This window comes from Lycorma delicatula, chromosome 7 (genome assembly GCF_047948215.1).
Source record: "Lycorma delicatula isolate Av1 chromosome 7, ASM4794821v1, whole genome shotgun sequence".
NCBI lineage: Eukaryota > Metazoa > Arthropoda > Insecta > Hemiptera > Fulgoridae > Lycorma > Lycorma delicatula.
Genome location: NC_134461.1, coordinates 122,205,415 through 122,229,267, shown reverse-complemented (window position 1 = coordinate 122,229,267; position 23,853 = coordinate 122,205,415). Strand labels below are relative to the sequence as shown.

General features: G+C 29.6%; 1 protein-coding gene across 3 annotated transcripts in view; it reads right to left on the bottom strand.

Moving 5' to 3' along the window:
• The window catches only part of Dys (Dystrophin), a 1,915,508-nt gene that overhangs the window by 103,996 nt on the left and 1,787,659 nt on the right, over positions 1 to 23,853 (bottom strand). For all 3 annotated transcript variants that reach the window (XM_075370745.1, XM_075370746.1, XM_075370747.1), the window contains one exon: positions 10,151 to 10,295. In XM_075370745.1, coding sequence (XP_075226860.1) covers positions 10,151 to 10,295 — 145 coding nt within the window. The remainder of the gene's footprint in view (positions 1 to 10,150; positions 10,296 to 23,853) is intronic.

Sequence of the window (23,853 nt, the reverse complement as noted above, 5' to 3'; positions counted from 1 at the left end):
CATATCCTCTCTATTTTTTTATTTCAATAATAATTATGTAAGCTATGGATAAAGTCTAAAGTCAAATTTTTTGAAGACTCTTTACAATTAAATGTATTTTAACTCGGAAAAAAAATTAAGTAAATAGCGTGAATAAATTGTATTAATTTATTAAAATGTGAAATGAATTTATCAAAAGAAATAAAAACGCATTGTGTTAAATAAAAAACAGCAATAAATAAATAAAATAAAAAAAAAGAAGAAAATTCCATATATATAATAAAAAACAAAACTAAAGTAAGAATGAAGTTATATCTTAAGATAAAGAAACAACTTAATTTTGCTGAAAGGAAAATAATTAAATTTTAGACAGAAAAAAATGTAAGAAATAAATCAAGGATAATACATTTTGAAAGAGCAAAAGAAGTGGGCGACAATCCTTTATTCTTTTGTCTGACTGGTTTAACAGATTTCGCTCTTTCTACGAACGAAATATTAATATAAATAAAAAATTAAAGTAAAAAAAAGCCGGGAAAATCTTTTGTTTTATGACAACATACAACTTTCAAAATACAAAATAAATATTTCAAATACTTAGTACTGATTATTTTCATTCAAAAAAATACATAACGTCCATTTTTATCCATATTTGGACAAACATTTATTATAATGTTCCTCTGTCTGAAACACACGCGCGCGCACGAGTGATAAATAAACGGGTGAAACGGGGTTGCATACACTAATGACATCGTTTTAGTCATCGTATAAAGACAACATTTTTTTAAATTTTAAATTCTTTAAAATGTAATAAATTCTTACATAAATTAAATATCAATAATAGAAACATGAATTCCCAAATTTGTATGTTAAAAAAGTTTATTCGATATATAAGCTCGAGAGAAGTAGAAATCGTGGTAAAATAAAAAATCAACCAATATGATTTTATTGAAATTGTATCGATTATTGTATCAACGTAGAGTTAATTAAAAAACCACAGCCAATCGGTAGGTCTCTGATATTGTTTTTCTCGTCATTCTATTAATTAATACAAGGATAAGAATTTAAAAAAAAATCACATCGCTTTATGATTTTCATATGAAAGGTGATTGAATACAATAAATACAAAAAAAAAAAAAACTGAGCGTTTCACAAAGAATACAATTAAGTTTCAGGAGATGTTTTACTGGTGAAAATAAAGAAGAAAGTTTTCAGAAATCTGGAGTAAAAGACTAAAGTCGAAAAACACATTTTCTTATGTATGACGTAAATTAACTCTTAAATTGGTAATAAACACACAACTGTATATAATTTGATTCTGAGTGAAATAATATGAATAAGGTCGACAGAACTAAATACACATATAAAAATTTGTTTATTAAAAACAAAAATTAAAATGTAAAACGTTTCCGAATCTATATTTATATGAACTTTCTTCTCAATTTTCACGAGTAGAATATGTCCTGAAAGTTATTTACATATTCTTCGTGAATCAACAGTATATTTTTCTCATTTAAATGTAATTTGAAATAAATATTTTCTAGATTTATAAAATCGAATGAAATAGGTCCTAGAATCATATCTGCTGTAGTTTTTGAGAAATTTGAGGTGAAAATCCATAAATTGGGGTAAAAACCCTTCTCGTACAATAATTTTGTTAAATGAGCAATAAAATAAACACAGAAGATGTTTAAACAAAAATTATAGAAAATTTAATTCTGAAAAAAAGTTGCAGATAAGTTGAATAAAACAAAGAAATGTTAGAAAAATAGAACTTTATTTAGAAACAGTACATCATTGTATTTTTCAGAAAGTACTTATTTAATGTATTCAAAAACCAAATTCTTTTTTTTTGGTGATGTGAAAAATCTGTAAAAACAAAATTTACTGTTAAAAATTGCCGTTAATAAAAAACTGGAATTACACAATTGCAAAATAAAAATTTCTTGGATAATAATTTTTTCATTAATGACAGAGACACAATAAACTATTTGAAAAATTATTATTTCAAAGTTGGCAGTAAAATAACAGCAGTTCGAGAATGCGCAATACTGTGTTAGTGTTTAAATCATTCTGAAAGGTATATTTACGTATATCGGGTAATATTAACTGTGCTGTCGTTAGCTAAGGTTGAAGGTTTTTTTGAATTTTAGTTTGAACATGATCGGTTTGTCATTGAAGTAATTCCCTACTTATTTATAACAGAGAAATACGCTGATATCATTTTGGGTATGTGTACTGGTAGTGCTACAGTTGCTGCAGCAGAATATGAACCAAAACGCAGGATCCAGATCCCAAAACAATTAGCGTGATTTTTCACAATCTTCAGGAAATAGGTTCACTACCTAGTATGTACAATCTACGAACGAACTGTCCAAGACGAAGCAATTTTTGATGAAATTATTATTTCCCAGTCCAGGCGTCAGTACCAGACGTCATTCTACGCGGATCGGAGTTTCGCATCATTGTTTTGGAGGACACTTAACAAAACAAGTTTTATCCTCATCATAAACAGTCAATTCAACACCTACACCCAGTACACGGTCCGCTTCGCTTGGAGTTCTGCAATTGGTAGAATACAAATCGACAACTCCAGAATATGTTTTGTTTACTGAGAAGGCAAATGTCACTCGAGATGGCGTCAACAATTTACGTAATGAATTTACATGGGCAGAAGTAATCATGAAACGCTAGAAGACAATTCTCAACACCGATTTAGCGTCAATGTATGGAGCGGCCTTCTACATAATCAACTGTTTGGACCGTTCATATTACCTGGCAGTTTAAATACTGAGATCTAATTGCATTTTCTTCAAGACGAATGCCTCAGCTGCTTAAAGAAGTTCCTCTAGCGCTGAGACGCAAAGTATACTTCCAGCATAATAGCGCGCCTTACCAATTCTCATGTGCCTTTTCCACTCACTTAAATCATAATTTCCTTGAGAAATAGATCGATCGTGAAGGTCCATTTTGCGTCTGGGATGGATGAAAAATATTGTATATAAAATAAAAATGCATTCTCGTGAAGAATTAATTGTTCTTCCGTATTATGGATGTGGCAACTTAAGGATAGGCCTGAAGAACTAACTACTCCAGATACCGTTCTGCAACCTATTTTGTTAGATTTTTCAGGTCAAAACCAATAAGAAATCACTAATTCTGCATCTTACTTAACGTTTTTAAAATTTCAGTACGGCCTTATTTCACTGGGGTAGCTGAAATCCAAGCGAAATCTTTAACTTGCCGTAACTCGCAAACGATGCATTTTAGGACATATGTTTATATGAACTGTGCCATTATTTTCACGAGTAGAATAGGTTATGAACGTCTGGGGAGAACTTCGAGTCCCTCCACGAAGAAGTACACGCTTTTGATTTAGTATCACTCGACCATTCCCCAACGATTCTATTGAAACTTTACAGCCGTTTTAACGAAGGTTCTAAAAATTTTCTGTGAAAATTTCAACCTTCTACGATTTATAGAACCAAAATGGCGGTTTTCAAATAAAAACATCAAATTCAGATAAACCACATTTTTATTCATTACAAAATAGCTGTTAAAAATGATTGAAACCGATAATGTATAGTTAAACAGCTGTTCAAATTGCATAAAACAAGTTAATAGTCACAACCATGAATAATTATCTAAATGTGTTTAATTATTCTATTTCTAATTATTAACTGTTTTTAATCATTTTTACCAGCTATTTTGTAATGAATAAAAAATGTAGTGGTTTTATCTGAAATTAATATTTTTATTTGAAAGTCGCCATTTTGTTTCTCTAAATCCTAGAAGGTTGAAATTTTCAAAGAACATTTTTAGAACCTTCGTTAAAATGGCTGTAAAGTTTCAATAGAATCTGTGGGGAATGGTCGAATTATACTAAATCAAAAGCGTATACCTCTTTGTCGGACATACGTTATATTTATTAGTGTATGAAATTACATATAAATGAAATATTTTTAATCATAACCTTATATATTAATAAAAAATATGTTCCAGTTGAACATCTTTCATCACTCTGTTTTTGATACAAAGAATGTCATAATTACACTAATTTCTAATTTAACATGTAATTACTCATCTGCAGATGTGAATTATGCGAAAAGCTAATTAATATTTTGCTTTAGTATTATTTTTTCTTTCAGTATTTATTTTCCTTATATAAGGGTATGACAAATAATGGGCAGCGATAGTAATTAACAATTTTCAAAAAATTTACTAAATAAAATAAAGCCAAAATTATATCCTCTTCCCATCAATGAGATATATTAAAAATGTAGAAGTTTTCTGGATAAAAATCTAGGACAAATTTATCTAAACTAATGAGACTGGTAAACCCAGATATCAGGAAAAATTTGGCGAGTACTAATAAAAAACAATTTTTTGTTTCTCATCAATATTTTTTTCCGTGGCCCTTTCCCATTTTACATTATTAAATATTAAAAACAATAATTAAGGCTTATTTATTTATAAAATAGTAACAACAGGTTGTCGTCCAGTAATAGTTACTAAAATGTTTGATAATACATTTTTTAGCGTGTGAAAAAGTCATGCTTGATAAAAATAATAGCAACCGATTTGTTGAAATTTTTTGCTGTAGGTAACTGTTTGAAGCACCTTTTTCTACGTTCATTTACATGTGAATTGTGAGATTTTAAAATGAATAAAGCAGTTGATGTTACCAGTGAATTCAAACAAATCGTTTACTTGGAAAATTAAGAAGAAACATTTTTAGTTACAGATCACACAGTGTGAACTAATACTGAGCGGATTCGATCAGATATAAACCTTGAAGTTATTAAGTTACGATTCGAGAATATGACGAAAGAATCAAATATTAAACGGATTTATAGCGGTATTATATTATATTTTGAAGTTCCGTTAACCGATAATAGATTCAATGTTGGTAATCATGTTTATTATATAAATATCGTACCCGGGCGCTGATAACGATATTTCGTTGTGCGCTCACGAAAAATAAATTACATAGAGAAAAGGGATAATATATTTAGATTTTTTATATACTTTGTAAATATAATTATTTTCCTTTGAAAATATTTTCTCTGTCGTTAGCAGTTTTACAGTTGTCATACCGTATTTATTTTTATATTCAGGTGGTACGCAAGATTGAAAACTAATTTACCCTGATCGGTAGTTTGTCACCCACTTCTTTTCTTTATTCTTCGTCCCTTTTTCCCGTTATTATTTCTGTATTTGCAGATCCTGTCCGTTTAACTCCACGTTAAGCCTGATACCGATACGCCTGTCGAGTAAAGCCCTCGAGTTTATCCCTTCCCCCGTTAACTAATAGAGGGTATCTGTAAGTTTCCATACATAGGAAAAATAAACATTTTTGTATTAAGGCAGTGATGTGTCAGGAAAAGGTATAAAACATAGATCATATCAAGAAACGTATTGTATCACCAACGCCATTCCAACTGTGCGAAGGAATTCGCTTGTAATGGCGTTGATGATACTTTCCTTATCTTTTCCTGATACACCATTGCCTTCATAAGGAAACATTTATTTTTCCTATATATGGAAAATTATGGGTTACCTGAAGATTTATTTATAAATACATTTCTTTATACAAATTTAAATGTCAATATCTCTAAAAGACAATAAGATGATTACATGCAATTAAAATAAACTATGAACATTTATAGAAATATTTACAATTTAAAATTATTCGAGAAAAACTTTTCCAAAATCTTGAAACGAAAATAAAAACGTTATATGCAGATATAAATTTCAACTTCAAGTTGAAATTCTGAAGAATCAATTTCTAAAGAATTGACTGTAAGATATATAAAATATTCTGTATGCCCTTTAGGTGCATCTTTTTCTCTTTTAAATGCATATATAAGAAGTTTTTGTTTCTCTTATACAAATTTCCTCATAACATTCTTAGAAGCTAGAGAAATTTTCGTGAAATAAAAACAAAATTAATACTACTATATATTAAATAGTAATAAACTATATTAAATGGGTAAGAAACACATAAAACCTTTAAATAATACTTACGGAAAATTTAATTCTAACAAAATGGTGTAAGGTAAGTTGAATAAAACAAAGAAAGGTGAGAAAGAATCGAATTTAAGAATAATAATTTTTTAAATTATTTTATTTCTGTCATTAATAAAAAAAAATTATCTACGTAATTTTTATTTTTATTTTTTAATAGTAAATTTTGTTTTTACAAATTCATTTTGTTCAGAATTAAATTCTCTACAAGTTTTGTTTAAAAGTTTGATATGTTTATTACCCATTTAACAAAGTTATTGTACGTCAAACATAAAAGAGTTTTTTACCCAAAATTTATTGATTTTCATGCCAGATTTCTCAAAATTACCTTTTTTTATTCGAGATCTATTTTATTTGATTTTTCAGGTCAAAAATCATAAGAAATTACTAATTCTGTCTCTTAATTAACGTCTTAAACTACCTCATTTTACAGGGGAAGTTGAAATCTGAACGAAATCTTTCACTAACCGTAACTCGCAAACGATGCATTTTACGACAAATGAAATTTTTCCATTATTTTCACGAGTAGAATAGGTTATGAAAGTTCCGGGAGAACTTCGTGATACACTCTGTATATATTAAAAGCCCAGTTTTATAACTTAGAAATGAAAATTATGAAATATTTGTGTAAATAAGCGGTTTTTTTGGGGGGTTATATTAATATTTTTTTTTTTTTGTGAGAAATAGAATGTAACAATAAAAAACAAAGAATAAATTTCATAACAAAGGATAAAGTACTGCGGTGTTAACAATTTATATATATATATATATATATATATATATATATATATATATATATATATAGGGTTTTATCAACCCTTACTACTTCAACCAACATTATTTTTCATTAGTGTACATTACCACACATATACCTTTTAAATAATGTATCTTCTGGTCGCCCACTGTCTTACTTATACCTACCGTTATATATAAAGGGAGGCCCAATTTTTAGCAACATGTTAATTGTATAAAAATAATATATTTTACATATTTTTATAATATCAAAAAATTCATAAGGAAGAAAGAAGTGCACCCAAGAAAAAATAAAAAATAAATTAAGGTTTCATTTCTTTTATATTTCATTTAAACTGATTTTATGATTAAGGAATGTTGTTGGTGAATACCGTTTATCACGGGAAAATTTATCTCCATTAACCCATATAAAACGTAATTTGTGGCAGAGTTTGACTGACAGGTCAATTATCAAACAATAATTATTGTTTTTTCGACGCTGCGTTCATAAATATTTTTGGAATTTCAAATTGTATGTAGAGGAAATATTTATTCTAACTACAGATTTTTATTTTTCCAATGAATAGATACCAAAAATTATCATAAATAATGGAGGCTTTATCTTGAAAACTTCCAAGTCTGGTGTTTAGTTTTTTGGTAATTCCTTGCATGAAAAAAAATTTTTAAAGAGTTTCATAATAACAGAGAGAGTTAATCTACCACATTGAGTTCCAATAAAGAAGTATTTGTCCATCCGGCTCCTACAAAAATGCTATTGTAAGTCTGCAGATAGGATCAGGATCCACAGCTGATAAACCGATTAATAAGGCGCTTATTCAAAAAAAAGAAACAAGGAAACAAAGAACTTGAAGAGAAGAAACTGTAGAATCGCTTTTATTGCACTACACCCGTCTCTTCTAGTCTTTTCTAGGATCTCGCAAATATTGTAAAAAGTAGAAAACTTTTTCAAAGATCCAGTTTGGTCATCAAGATATAACAATATTAAAAATATGAAGATAGTCAGAAGGGTAAATCAATTTAAAACGGTAAGCAGTTTTAAAAAATGAACTTAAGAAAATTACTATGAAGGATCTTGGAATGAATGATTTATTGGCAGTATGTTTATTGCTGTATGAACGTGATTGTTTAGAATTGGGATAATTGAGGACGGTAAAGCTGCTAAGATAGGAACCAATTAAGAAAAAATACATAAATACAGAGAAAGATGGACAAAACATTTTGAAAGAATATCTACTAGATCTCTGCAATATCACCTATTGATAAAATAAGTATGGGAGACCCAGGAAAAGACGGTATGAAGAACCTTAGCAGATATCCGTACTTAGATGAAAAAGAGATATAGATGGAATGATATAGTTTAACTAATCAAAACTGCTAAAAAAACTGCCACATCTTTGGTATCTCATATGGTAACGCTTTGTGATAATCAAGCAGAGATGAAACTAAAATATTTCACATCTTACTTTTCCATCGAATTCCTGCGGGTTCATAGACTGATAAAATAAGTAATTATATTACTAAAAGTAACGATTTTTTTTTTTGTTATCCTCCGGGATTCACCGTAAGGTATTATTTCAGAGGATGAATAAGGATGATATGTATGAGTGTAACTGAAGTGTAGACTTGTACAGTCTCAGGTCGACAATTTCTGAGCTGTGTGGTTAATTGAAACCCAACCACAAAAAGAACACCGGTATCCACGATCTAGTATTCAAATCCTTATAAAAGTAACTGCCTTTACTAGGATTTGAACGTTGGAATTCTCGACTTCGAAATCAGCTGATTTGCGAAGATGCGTTCACCACTAGACCAACCCGGTGGGTTAAAGTTAAGATTTATTCTTTACTTAACGGAGATTATTAGTAATATTCTTTTTTTCATGGGAAAATTAGTACAATTTAGGTGACGTATATTATTTCTACTTAGAAAATCCAAGAAGCAACAGCAAAGCATTAGTGTTGAAGAACGAAATATTGCTGGAATAAAAAACGAATCAAAATCTGTAGAAATATATATACTCTCGTCATTTTAATTTTTTTTTACATGTCCCACGAAGAAACAGAGAATCTTTCAGGAAATGTTCTACTGGTGAAAATAATGAAAAAAGTTTTATAAACATTGGGCTTTTGAAAACTTTCTTTTTCCTGTTTAGCCTCCGGTAACTACCGTTTAGATAATACTTCTGAGGATGATATTGTATGAGTGTAAATTAAGTGTAGTCTTGTACATTCTCAGTTCGACCAATCCTGAGATGTGTGGTTAATTGAAACCCAACCACCAAAGAACACCGGTATCCACGATCTAGCATTCAAATCCATGTAAAAATAACTGGCTTTACTAGGATTTGAACGCTGGAACTCTCGGCTTACAAATCAGCTGATTTGAGAAGACGCGTTCACCACTAGACCAACCCGGTGGGTTTTATAAACATTGGGCTGGAAACGCTTTTTTTACGAGTTATGGCTAGTGAAAAATTTCACACGGATTTCTGCTCTTGTAATAAAAAGAAGTCCTATTGTAATTTTTAGGACCAAAATTAAGCAGTAAAGTTGGCGGTTTATTATGTAATTTGGATTGTGAAATAGGATAAAACAGGTCCTAGTACTTTATCTTCAGTAGTTTTTAAGATATTCGACGTAAAACAAAAAATTCGGTGTCGAAAAAAATTTTTTCAGGTTTGTAAAACAATAGCTTTGTTAAAAGGCTAATATGCAAAAGATTAAGTAATAAATCTGTTAGAGAATTTAATTCTGAGAAAAATTATGTAAACATAACCAATAAAATGTAAATAAAAACTTTCAAAAATCCGTTTTTATTGAAGCAAAACAGACGAAAAACATACAGAAAATCAAATTATTCTGTGCCTAATAAACATTTTTTTTTTAAAACAAAAACGCTAATTACAGAAAATAATTTTTAAAAAATACAAAATTTAGAACGAAAGGGTCAGACCGTTTCCAGACATGTTTATATGAACTTTTTTTCGTTATTTTCACTAATAGAACATGTCCTGAAAGTTACTCAGTTTGTTCGTAGGAGATTCTGTGTATTTACACATATTTACCATTATCCGTTAGTTTTTGTATGCACTTTACACTGTTATGCGAAAATAAGTCTCCAAATTATGGAGCTTAATTTTTGGTTCCATAATTCAACGACCAAGTTAGATTATTCTTACTTTATGTTCACATATTTGGTAGTTATCATGTATATTGGCCTGATTTATCTAATGATAATCTTATCTGTTTTAGTAATCCCAGGAAAAACTAATGATATGTTCTCGATAAATAGTTAAAGGATAAATCAAAAGTTGAAGGATATAAATTACATTTTCCTATAAAAAATAGAAAGAATGAAAAGAAAGAAAAGAGTGTATCTGAAAGTAAGAGTGTACCTGTTGCTTTTGTAAGGAAGTCGTATCACCGCCGATGGGTCCTAATCCAGTCAGTTCAGTATCTTTTCTTATGACCCATTCTATAAGTTCTCTTAACGATAACAAAAGGGCATTCCAATGTTCAGCGTTGCTTTCTAGTCGGTTTCTGCAAACATAAAATGAAATCATATATATAAAATTAGGTTTATTTAAAATCAAATACCAATAACAAAATTTAATTAATATGAAATAAATGAGGAAACCTCGAACAAACATTTTGTTATGATGTGTTATTTAAAAGAAGTTATAGGTTTTCATTTCTGAAGCCAAAACATCAGTGTTAATTAAAATCAACAATTATATAAGTTCTAAGGAAAATAAATATATATATTTTAGTAAAAAAGTAAAATAAAATAATATATAAACGATCTCAAACTGCAACCGCGGTTGCCGCTAATAAAAACGTCTTTATATAAGCACAAAGGATTAGAGCATTGCAAGATTATTCAAAAAAGAGAAATATTTTATAAGTAATTACACTTCACTTCAAAATCAATAAATTTTGTGTAATTTTAGTTCTTCTAAAAATCAATGTAATAATTAATTTTCTGCTAACTTGAAAAATGTAAATACACACACACACACACACATATATATATATATATATATTCAGAGTTATAGATTTTATTAAATATGCAAAAAAAGCTTCCGTCAAAAATTTATGCAAAGCTTTAGATAGATTGATTTTTTTAATACTTCTTTCTGTTGTTTTCGTAATTAACAATGTTTGCTGTTCATTAATTCTTAAATACATCCTATTCCATTAGAAAAAAAAATTCCAACGAATCTGTACAGAGGTTTCTATGTAGTGATCAGTTCTGTTAAATATGTATAACTGATTTTACTGATTATGTTGATATTATGCATAACGCGCTAACTTTACTTAGTTCTAGACTGAAGGAGCTCCCATTCTCTCCAGTCATGAACAGCCCGTTAACTACTTGTAGAAAGCTAGAAGGAATATGCATTATGAATCGATTGGTGACTGCTGATTGTTAAACGATGTCAACTATGAACTGGGTCAGTTTTCCACAAGTTAGAATTGATTGAAGAGGAGAGACGACTCTTTTGATGAATGCTTATTTATTAGCTATAATTTATTTAGAAAATGATATATAGACGAATGATATGAATTCTTGATTGACTTTCGAATGAAATTTGTGAAAATTTTTAAAATGTTTTATAATCGAAATTCAGCAAATATTTCAGTTACAGGTATAAGTAAAACCTTGGTATATCTTTAAATATTTCAGAAGAAAGCTTTTTATTCCAAGAAAAAGAGTAGGAATTTTTGCAGGAATATTGACATTCGGGAATTATTCCGCGAATATTTGACTCGTTTCTTGAAAGGATCCAGAACGCACATAACCTTCTACTGTGCCAACGTTTTCTCGATTGAATACGGCATTTAAAGTAAGATACAACTGCAAAGAACGAAACTATTCTACACTAAAGCATCAACAGTTAACAACAATACTCGAGAGTACCAATAGCAATGCTATTTACCATTTCATTCATCATAATACGAATCTGTGTAATTGTGACACAGTAATTCTGCAATTTTATTACATTTATTTTTAAAAAAAACAGCACAAATAAATGGTATCAAAATTATTTTTAATATATTTCTGAATGCTAATTTCACTGTCTTCATATTACTGCAGTAAGCACCTCAATATAGGATTACCTCATTCAGCAGAATTGCAATTCTTTAAAGATCAAAAATAGTTTTTTTTTGGGTGCAAAACAAAGAGTTGCTGTAGTGGAAGTTCATGTGAATACTGTAGTATTTCCAGAAACTCGTCAAATATTCATTGAAAAATTTCCAAATGTCAATATTCCAGCACAGAATAGAATACACGGTTCTGCTGAAAAGGCGTACAACGGGGTCGATCTCAAACGAAAAGCAAAGTAAGCGACCTACCGTTGATTTCAGAGACCATAACCAATATTTCAAGAAGAATTTCTGCCAGATCGATAGAATCTATAAGTAAGTTATCAAAACAAAGAGATGTGAAATATATCTTCCTGAAAAATTCTTCATTATTTCAATTTAAAACCATATCGAGTAACTACTATGAAAGAATTATTTAGAACAACAAAACATTATGCGAATGACTTCTCAAAAACATTTTCGATGGACAGATAGGCCCAATACTTTCATTCCAGGCGAGGCATTTTTTAATTTATCTGGGCATGCTTATTCGCACAACGCCAAGGTGCTGTTAAATTGGATGACTGAAACTCCTCACCGGATGTTTGTACATCCACTTCACGATAAGAAAATCGGTGTTTAGTGCTGAATCTCGCAAAAGTAAAAAGGACCAATATTTTTTGATGGAAGAATCAAAATTAAAGCATACCGTGAAACGTTCGAATAATTCTACACTCATATCAGATCTTGAATATGAGTACGGCTTTTTCCAACAAGACTAGAGCTACGAGTCACGTTAAAATATTCACTAGCACGCGTTCGTGTGGTTTTAACAGAAGTTCGAACTGTCAGCAGAGGGAGATGGTCTCTGCGATTTCCAAATTTTTAGCGGTTTGGTCTTTAGTTGCCCAAACGATATATGGTATATATGTTACGGTAAATTTGATTAATCCAGTGACTTTAAATAATATTACATGTTAATATATATAATTACCTCAAATGATAGAGAATTTAATAAATACATAGCAATTTATGAAATATACCAATCATTTTACACATTCTCCATATTAAGATATTTTACATATTAAAATAACTATAAGTAGTAATTACTGAATTTAATTATTTTTATTATTTTTTTTTAACCTCCGAAACCACCGTTAGGTATTGGTTCAATTTTTGTAGCGCGTGAAAATGCTATCCTTGACCGGGATTCGAACCCGGGACCTCCGGATGAAAGGCCCTAATGAATCATATATATATTTTATTTAGCCTCCAGAACCACCGTAAGGTATTACTTAAGGGAATGAATGAGGACGATTTGAATGTAAAGGAAGTGTAGAGTCTTGTCAACATTACTAAGACGTGCGGTTAATTGAAACCCAACCACCAAAGAACACAGGTATCCACAATCTAGTATTTAAATCCGTATAAAAATAACTGCCTTCCTAGGATTTGAACGTTATAGTGGATCGAAATCAACTAGTGGATTGAACTCTCGATCGAAATCAACTGATTTGTGATGATGAGTTTACAACTAGACAAACCCAGAGTGTTATATCAACATAACCTTTCTTTATTTTCTATTTAGCCACCGGAACCACCATAAGGTATTACTTCTGAGGATGAATGAGGAAGATATGTATGAAATTAAATGAAGTGTAGTACAGTCTCAGGTCAACCATTTCTGAGATAACCTAACAAAACGTAACCTACGCTCGCTAACCTGGTCTAATTAACGTTAAATATACAAATTATATATGTTATCAACATTGAAGGGGATTATACATACTAACCGGTAATTATCTATAATCACCGGATTAATCAAATTTATCGTAACACATATATACATTTGTAAATTCATTTATCTTTTATATTTTATTGAACATTTTTTAAAAGTTTGTTTTATGGTTTTTAAAGATACAAGATATAAATATTAATTAAAAAACACGACTGCTAAGTAAAAACATTGCTTTTTAATATAGGGCAATTACCAGTATAGGATAATTAAACAGCGTGCCCGTGACAATATTGTATCTAGTATAATTTTTTTTCAAATTTTTTAAATTTATTTAAGTATATATATATATATATCCTATGACGCTCTCGGTAACGAAAGGATTCCAACGCGGGATCATACATTTAAATCGGTTCGGCCGTTGAGCCGCTACGGTAGAACAAACAAACATACATACATACATACTAAAAACAATTCACTCCTTTTTGAGCAGTCGTGTAATAAAAATAGATTGAAAATTTAGTACAGCTGTTAACTGTATATCAGAATTTGTCGTAAGAGAATAAGTATTATTTCAAGAAAGAGAACTATACTGCACTTATATATGCAATTCATATTCATTTTCATCATCATCATGGCTTCTTATAAAAATTATCTATATGGCTTTACAAGAAGTTTTCGAAAAATATATCTTATTTATTCTTTAAAAAGACAAATACACTTTCATTTTTATATTTCACACGATATTTGCATATTGCTCTTTTTCTTTCTTCATTTTATGTGGTAATTAATTTAAAAGTTGTAGTAAGTTCAAAAAGAAACCGACATGAAGTCTACCTTGACTACTGAATAAAGTTATAAGCGGTTATAACTTGAATAAATCTAGTGTGCGTGCGTAGAATGTAATTGATTACAGTAAACTGTAACAAGAAGATTACATTCTTTCAAGTACCCGATTTATACTTTTATACAAAAGTACCTAATTCTGAAGTATATTATTTTATATGGAAAAAAAATTCCAGTTTTACACTAATCAGCAATTAATATTCGTATAGAATTTCTTTCGTTATTTCCACACAAATAATAAAGGTTAAATAATTTTTATGTAGTTAACTTTTATTCAAAAGCGGTTCAAGCTTTTTCTTCTCAAACACGTTAAAATTATCTAGATACTATTATATCAGCTAAGGAATCATAAGAACAATGAAGTTTCAGTTGTTTTGTAATTTATATTATTGAAGTTTATACGAGCAACTGAAAATTATCTACTCCAGTCTTCACCTTAAAAAATAAATATTAACTAATTGATAAAATCATACATTTGTATTGTAGAAAAAAAAGAGCTTCCAACACGGTTGTAGGATTTCCCCGCCGCGTTCCGGGAAAGTCCTACAATTGTGGGTTATTTCTGACCCACATCTTACATACACAAAACTTAATTTTAAATATTTATCATTTTATTTAAATTAATATTTTTTCGCTTAATTCAATAAAAATGCGCGCGTATTTAATTCGTACAGTGTGGCGGTACTAGCGGTGACGGTCGCCACTAATTCAACTTATGTAATTTCACAACTTACATAGAACAAATTTTGCTCGTACGGTCGACAGACTGGTGCACCCGCGATGCTTAACGTACTAGGTACCGAATCAACCGGGCGATCGAGTTCGAGTCCCAGCCAGACCGAGTTACTTTTTACACTCTAAATATTATTAATTTATTAAATTCTACCGTTTAACCTGTGACGTCACAACATAGCAGACGACTACAATAGCTGTATGTCAGTCCTACCAAACTTTGAAATAATAATTAAATAAAATAAAATAAATAATTCATATTTATGTACTGTGAAATTTCAAATTTCCCGGTCCAAAAGGACGAGAGAAAAGGAAATTTCTCCCAGCGAAAAAAGGAAATTCCAAGATGGCGGGCTGCGACACTAACGCTCCTAGTGGTGATAAGGGGGAAGTAATGACGCATTATGCCCACTTATTTTAGAGCATTTTTTTCATTACGGGTGCGATTATGCAAAATGTTTTTTTCAAAAATATTGTTATTTTTTAATTAACAAATGTGTTTTAAAAAGAATATGACCTTAATTAGGCGAAATATCGAGATACTAAGGGCGATGTAGCTCTACAGCTTCACCCCATTGACCTTTTAAGTTGAAAATTTAATCGTATCAGTGCCCTATATATAGAAATAATCTGACCAAGTTTGGTAAAATTCGGCCCAGTAGTTCTGAAGATATTAGGTTATTTAGAACCCAACACCGAACAATACGAACATTAACATTCAGGAAATTTCCATCCGGTTTTTTTTTTGTTTTTTGGTTTCTTAGGTGTCAAAACGTTAAGATCCGGTGAAAACCACATATCCCCAAATTGGACCGATTACAATACTTCCCCTCTAGAACTATAGCGCTCTCTAAACGGGAAAGTAAAGATTATAATGAAAACTAAATACAATCTAAACTGTTCCAAATTTCATCAATCATTATAAATGTAAAATCTGAACAATTAACTAATTTAAATTTTATTTAATTTCTAACTATAACAAAGCTGTTACTATTTTTAACCCATTCAAAAAATTTCCTAAATTTTTTTATATAAAATTATACATAAAAATTAAATAATAAAACAAATTATTTTTCTTCAGTAACTGGAAACTTGACAAAAAATTTAATTAAAAACTATATTAATGGTTTTAATCTGAAACTTCCATTTTTAATAACGTTAAATAATTAAAAAAAGAACCGGTCTAAATAAAACACTACATTCAGGAAAAAGTTAGGTTAATATTCACTTCCCCCTTCGGCAATTAAAAAGAAAAACTATGGAGGAAAAAATTTTAAAAATTGTTACTATAACTACGATAGTCAAAACTTTTATATAACTTCCAATACATATTAAAATTAAGAACAAAGAAGAAAAAAGTAATAATAAATAAAACTGACTTTAAAACATAATAGAAATAATACTATTTCAACTGCTTATAAATTTCATTTCCTGAATTTATTTAAGTCAAAATTTTAAGAATTGAAAAATGATTATTTTTTAATATATAATGTTTAAGTTGGCTTTAAAATCCACCGGATTAGTCAAGTGGTAAACTCGTCATCGTAAATCAGCTGATCGAGTTGTTTTTATACGGATTTGAGTACTAAATCGTGGATACAACTAGTGCTTCTTTGGTAGTTGGGGTTCAATTAACCACAAATCTCAGGAATGGTCGGATGAGTCTGTTCAAGACTACACATTTACAAAGAACTTGATCCGTCAACAATGACTTAAATTATTGACAGGAATATAAAAAAAACATAATAAAAAAAGGCTTTGTTTACGTATGTTTTTTATATTCCAATTTACATTTTTAAAATTTTATTTAAAATGAGATATAAGTCGATAAAATACACTGGAAAATTTGAAAATGAACAGCTCTTAAGGAGATACCAAAGGCAAGCTCAATAAACACAAGGAAAAAAAATCCGTGAAATGTCTTAAAAAACTAGCATGATATACGGGCCTCTGGAATGGAAAATACACACAAAATTTTAGCTTAAAAATTTTTCGAACAGATTATTTAAAATTTTTTCGTGAAAAGAATTTTAATATCAGAATACGGTTGTATATCTTTAAGCTTAAAAACAATTTGATAAGGAATCAATTGAAATCGATCAATTCTAGGGAACAAGGTCTGTACATACAAAAAAAATATTGCAAATTGATAAAATTAAGAACCCCTCTTTTTGATAGATTATGCTAATATTGATGATGATTCGACAACACAAAGATTATCTTATCCTTTTAATAAAAAAAAAAGGATTATTTTTTTTTTACACAAAATATAGTGTACTTAACAAAGTGTACGTACCACATAACCAATAAAATATCTTTAATTTTTTACATAAAAGCAAAAATACAAATAAAAAAGCAACGACAAATTTTAAAAGATAAAAAAACTAGTCAGAAGGATAAAAGTAATTAATTTTTCCAATCTTCACCACATTAACAATAAATAAAAAAAAAATCTAACAGCGCATCTACTGTACTGAATATAAAACACTATAATGTCATGGTAGTAGTAATAATACTGTCTACCACTAGAGCGTGCTAGCAGTTAACTGGTTATCATTATCAGAGAGTCCCGGGTCTGTATCGTTGAGATAAGGGCTTACATACACTACCGTTACGGAGCTATTTAAAATAGGTACACAACGTCAATTTCCGGTGAACATTCTAGTAGAGCAGTAGACCAAGTGCGCAATACCGTGGCTATTATATTGTAATTATCATTACTAATGTTTGTTACTAATACAGTAAATAGACATATATATACAATAAGAGCATTTTAGTAAATAAATTGACCGTGGCTTAGATTCTAATTTAATTGGTCAATATATGCGGATTATGTTTGTATTTGTACAACGTGTTACTGATACAAATGAATTTAATGAAGCAACATTTACTCGGTGTTTACACAACCCGCTAGTAATTTTAACCACTAGCTGTGTAATAGGTAGATACAAATTTATATAGATAAAACATATATTTAACTTACGTTCGGTAAAGAAATGCAATATACTATGTAATAGGCAGTAAAAAAAAATTACATGAATAAAACATATTTAAACTAGAAAAATAATTCGGATTCAAACCGATGTGCCTTCGCTTTCTAGCATCTAAATATTTAATTAAAATTGTATTTATCTGTAACTGTGGAAGCAATAAAAATATGTAGCACTTTTGATATATCATTGAAAAGGCCGATTTTTCAACACTGCTGTTTTCAGGATTTATTAGCCAGAACAAGTGACAGCTGCGAAAAAAGCTAAACACGTTAATGTACGAGGATCATTCGATAATTAGATACAAATCGCTGTGGAAATAAAATGATCAGCTGCAGAGAAATCTTTATCTTGATGTAGAAGCCAATTTAGCAAATTTTCTTTAACGTCATCATGCCATTAAAATTCTTACCACGGAGTGCCTGCCTCCTTGAGTGGACTAAGTAAGTGGAAATCAGAAAGAGGCCAAGTCAGGACTGTATAGGGGGAGTGGTGAGGTTATATTTACTGATGAAATTTGTAGATTGTTTATCATATTACCTCAGCTGCGTGAGGCCGGACATAATCGTGAAGCAGAAGGATGCCTTTGTGCCGAGATCCAGGGCGATTTTTTAACACTGCTGTTTTTACTCTGTTGATTAGCATGTCACATATGTCACTCTGTTGATTAGCATGTTTATCGTTCGCTGATATTTTAGGAAGTCGAGAAAAACCACGCTTTTTGTATTGTAAAAGATATACTTCAAGTGGACTCGCCATCGTAAAATGAGATTTTGAGATTATAAACAAAGCAATTTTACTCAAAACAGCTGATAAAAAGTCATCATCATAGGATCACTAATTTATTGTTCTGAAACCCTCTTACTGCCTGTTTGTGCTTCCACAGCTATTTGTGTTTGTAATTATAATTTGTGCCCTTCAATACAGGTTTCAATTTTTCTAGTGAATAAATTGAAAAGTCCAACATTGGAATTTGTTTTATCAGGCAGTGTGCAATGGTTGGAGTCTGTCTTCCACGAAATTGGTTGTCTTCTTCATCATCCGTATACTTATTCGGTGATAGCTGCGGACAATTTCATTACATTTCGCAACAGTTTTGTTCAATTACTATCATGACAGGGGATCATATCGTTCGTCATCTTCAACGTTCTCAAGAAGTTTAACAAAATATTTGTACCATTTAAACTCTCACGCACGTGAGTGTTTACAACATATTTTGATACAACTTCAATTTCTCAGTTCGCACAATATCTTCAATTTCATAAGAAATTTAAGATTAATACGAAGCTGCTTGAGTTTATCATTAGATATTAATCGAACGAAAAGTAGTTAAAATTGGTTTTATAAACATTTATGATCATTCACGGTGCACGCGCACTCCCTTTATTACGAATACGGGTCTTTAAATAACTTTTAATCCGAAATAAAACGACACAAACGAACTGAAGATTATTATCTGTTATCATTGCAATGTAAAATGTTACATTAGTATAACAGTAGTAAATGTATTATTTAATAAGATAATACCGTAAAATTATTTGTTTAAGAGAGTACAAAATGAGCCAAATATTTCAAAAACGACTCGCCTAAGGGAATAGATAAGGATTTGTACAACTAACCTTATATGACCTATAATACAAACCTAACAAGTTTAACTTCTAAGTAAATATTTCATTCAAATAAATCATTCTGAAAATTACACTGAGTAGTACTCATGGGACATACATTATAAGGGTTTAATCTAATTCAAAGTTTGTATAAGTTTAAACAAGCGTGAGAGAATATCTTATAATCATGAAGCAATAAAAGTTAATAATCATTTTTAATTATAACCATTATAAAACTGATACGAAATTATTGAAAATTTTAAGAAATTTTAAATATTTAGATGTACGTTATTACATTTTAGAGTAAACTTACTGTTACTGTAATTGTTAATTAAACATTTTAAAACAAAAATTAAATTTTTACATAGACGAACTGAAGATGATTAACGATTTTTACGTAAAAATTTAAGAAAATTAGTTAAAAAACTTAAGATAAAATGATTACTAGGTGAAAGGTATTCTTGATATATATTCGGTACTTAACATCACTTATCTACAATATATTCCCTTTCTTCCTATTATGAAGATGCATGTTCGATAATACTTGTGATCAGAAAAAATTTCGGTTGTCAAATTTTAACAGAAATATCCATTTTGACCATCCCGGAATCCATTTTGACTAGTTTCGGCGTGACGTCTGTACGTACGTATGTACATCGCATAACTCAAAAACGATTAGCCGTAGGATGTTCAAATTTTGGATTTAGGACTGTGTACACTTCCCCTTTTGATTACAATCGACTGAACCAAAAGGGTCCAAAAAAGCCGAAAACCAAAAAAATTTGGATTTTGGACTTTTTCTTAACTGCAGTAATAAGCCCTTATTGAGACCTTTTCAACGATATATCATAAGTACCCTTATTTTCATTGGTTCCACAGATAACCATATAAAATATTCTGATCTTACAAGGGAAAAGCACATCGGTTTATCTGACTTCATTTTATTTTATTTTTTTTTAATTTAAATATATTGATTTATTAATAATTATTCTCAGATTGTAAAACAAAGTTTTACAAAAAATAATAATTATTTTCCATAATAAAAAATAAAAAATAAAAAATATCAGAAGTTATTAACGAAATACAATTTTATGTACTTTTCATTTAAAATAAAAATGTGTTATTTTTTATCAGTTTTCTAAGAATTAAATTTTCTATAAAGTTAATAGAAATTTTTATTCGTTTAGTGCAAAATTAACAAAGATATTTTATTCCAAACCTAAAAAGTGTATTTTCTGTAAAAAAACCTTTTCGAGTTTTACCCCGTATTTCTTAAAATCTAATTGAGGTAGAGGTCTGGGCCCACTTTTATTCAATTAAGGAAGTACAAATTTTACCCCTCGATTTATACCCCAAGAATTTTAGTACCGTTTAATTAAACAGAGAGAGAAGAAAGAAAAACTAAATGTTCCGCGAGCTGAAATTCGCTAACGAACCATTTGCTGACCTATGTTTATATGAACTTTTTTTTCTTACTTTTGGCTACACAATCATGTCCACCTCCCGAGAGATTGTCGTGTAATTTGGAATCATTCTGTATATATTAACCTAACCAGCTAAACACGTTAATGTACGAGAATCATTCAATAATTAGATACAATTCGCTCTAGAACTAAAATGGTCTGCCGCAAAGAAATCTTTAACTTGATGCAAGAGCCATTTTAGCAAATTTTGTTTGACGTCATCATTGCCATTAAAATTGTTACCACGGAGTGGTAAGAGTGACGTCTGTACATCCGTACGTCCGTACGTACGTATGTACGTAAGTATCTCGCATAACTCAAAAACTATTGGCCGTAGAATGTTGAAATATTGGATTTAGGACTGTTCTATCATCTAATTGTGTACCTCCCCTTTTGATTGCAATCGACTGAACTAAAAGTATCCAAATAAAACCTAAAATAAAAAAAATTTGGATTTTGGACTTTTTCTTAAATGCAATAATAAGCCCTCATTAAGGGCTTTTCTACGATATATCATAAGTATACTTATTTTCACTGGTTCCAGTGTTACAGCCAAATAGATAATAACTCAGTAATAACAATAAAAAAAGTATGAAAAAATATCAGAAGTTATTAATGAAATAAAACTTTCATTTAAAAAAAAAGTCTATCTGTAATTAATAAGCCTTCAAGGAAGTCATATGGTGTCTACATCAGATTTTTTTTCTTCGTAAAGATAAGTTTTTAATAAAATTTAAATAAAATAAAATCGACTTAAAAAATGCATCATTAAAAATTAAAAGCGTAATCCTATTCAGTTCTTATTTTAAATATCAACGTTTTGTAGCCGACGGCATTTTCGGACAACTGGCCTATATTCAACCGAGTAGATTGTTAGTTTAAATTTGGTTCAATTTTATAAAAAAACCAAAAATTAATTAACAAATATATAGTTTTTAAATGAATTTTTTAAAAGATGCCTACTTTGTATAACAAACAGAAAAAAATTAGTTCTTCAAGGTTTAACAATGATAACATAAGAATTAAATAGAAATTATTTTTCAAACTGAATTGCTGATCTGTAATTTTATACTTAGAAATAAAGAATAGATAATAAGAAAGGTTGAAAGAATAAAACAAAAACTACGTTTTATGTTTAACTAATTTGAAATTTAATTTGTAAAAAGGAAATTAGTTCTATAAAAAAATAAAGAAATTAAATTTTTCCTTCAAAAAAGAACAATTTAATGAAGGAAGATTAATTCAAAAGTAAGATGCATAAAGAAATTAACTTTATAATTACGTAAAGTGAATAAATTACATTTTATAAAAAAATCAATTATTCATCAAATACAAAAAAAAAAAAAGAAAAAAATGGCGGAAAAACTCGGGATAGAAAGAAAATATAAAATTTGGTTCTGTAGTACCGCATCGAATTCACTCTTGCAGCAAACGTTACAGCTTGGTTACATATTAATGGGAAGGTAATTCTTCGAGCAAGATTCTGTGACCCCGTCTCATCCAAACAAAAGTGCCTTTACTGTTTCTTTTATCTTTGTTTCCCTTTCTTTACCCCAGTTTTACAGTTTTACGAAACGACTGTACTTTTGTGCCACTTAGTCTAAACTCTAAGTAAATAAACACAAAACTGCTTCGTCCGCCAACCCCTCTGCAAGGACTTAAAAAAAATCTTACTATTCTATTTTTCCTTCTAACTTTAAAGTAAACTGAACATTTTTAAAGCGTCTTTTTTATTATTCAGTGAGACTTGCGGAACAAGAAAGCCCCAATAAAATATGCAAAATGAACTATACTGAACGAATGGCAACAAATTTTTTGTCTTACTTTTTTCCGAATGTTTATCATACTTTTATCAGAAAAAAAACTAAATGAATCTGAGTATTTTACTACAGATAGTTTTTATTATTTAATCTAGCTTGACAGTTTTCGAATCGTTTAATCACACCTAGCTACAAATGAATACATAATTTTCGCTGATAATATGTACTATACGTTCTTCTGTACTAATCTTTTAATTTACTCTATTTTGGTTAAGTTCACCTCGTTTCACACACTAGTCTTTTTGTTTTACCAGCAGTTTTAGCGCTCTTTTCCTCTAAATAAATATAGTAATATCGGATGTTTCCAATAACCTAATTTTTCTCTATTAGATGCTTCTAAGAACGTTTAAATTCTTCATTTTTAGTTTGAACACTATAAAATCAATTTTTTCACTTCAACCCCTATTTCAAATGACATATACGTATGACAGGATGCGCCCCAGGATTCACAAACTTAAAAAAATTAGCTTATTCGCCAGTTTATCGTAACAGTCTTGGAAACGAGCAATTCAACGAGGACGTTAGTCTTATAAATCATTAATAATATTTGTTCTAATTGCCTACCGATTGTGTAATTAATTATTCATTAGTTATTTTGCTATTTTATAATATAACTAGCTGCAGGGCGTGCCTATGGCACGCCTCCGCAGCTAGGACCTCCGGGCGGGTTGTCCTGACGGACGGCGTCTCGGAATGGAATTATTAGTGTCCGAAACTGATACTAGCGAATCGGAATTTTCCGCTAGTGATCAGTACATTCCGGTGCCTAATTTTTGGTTATAGTTCTTAATTTTATGAAGAATAAATAAAAAATAGA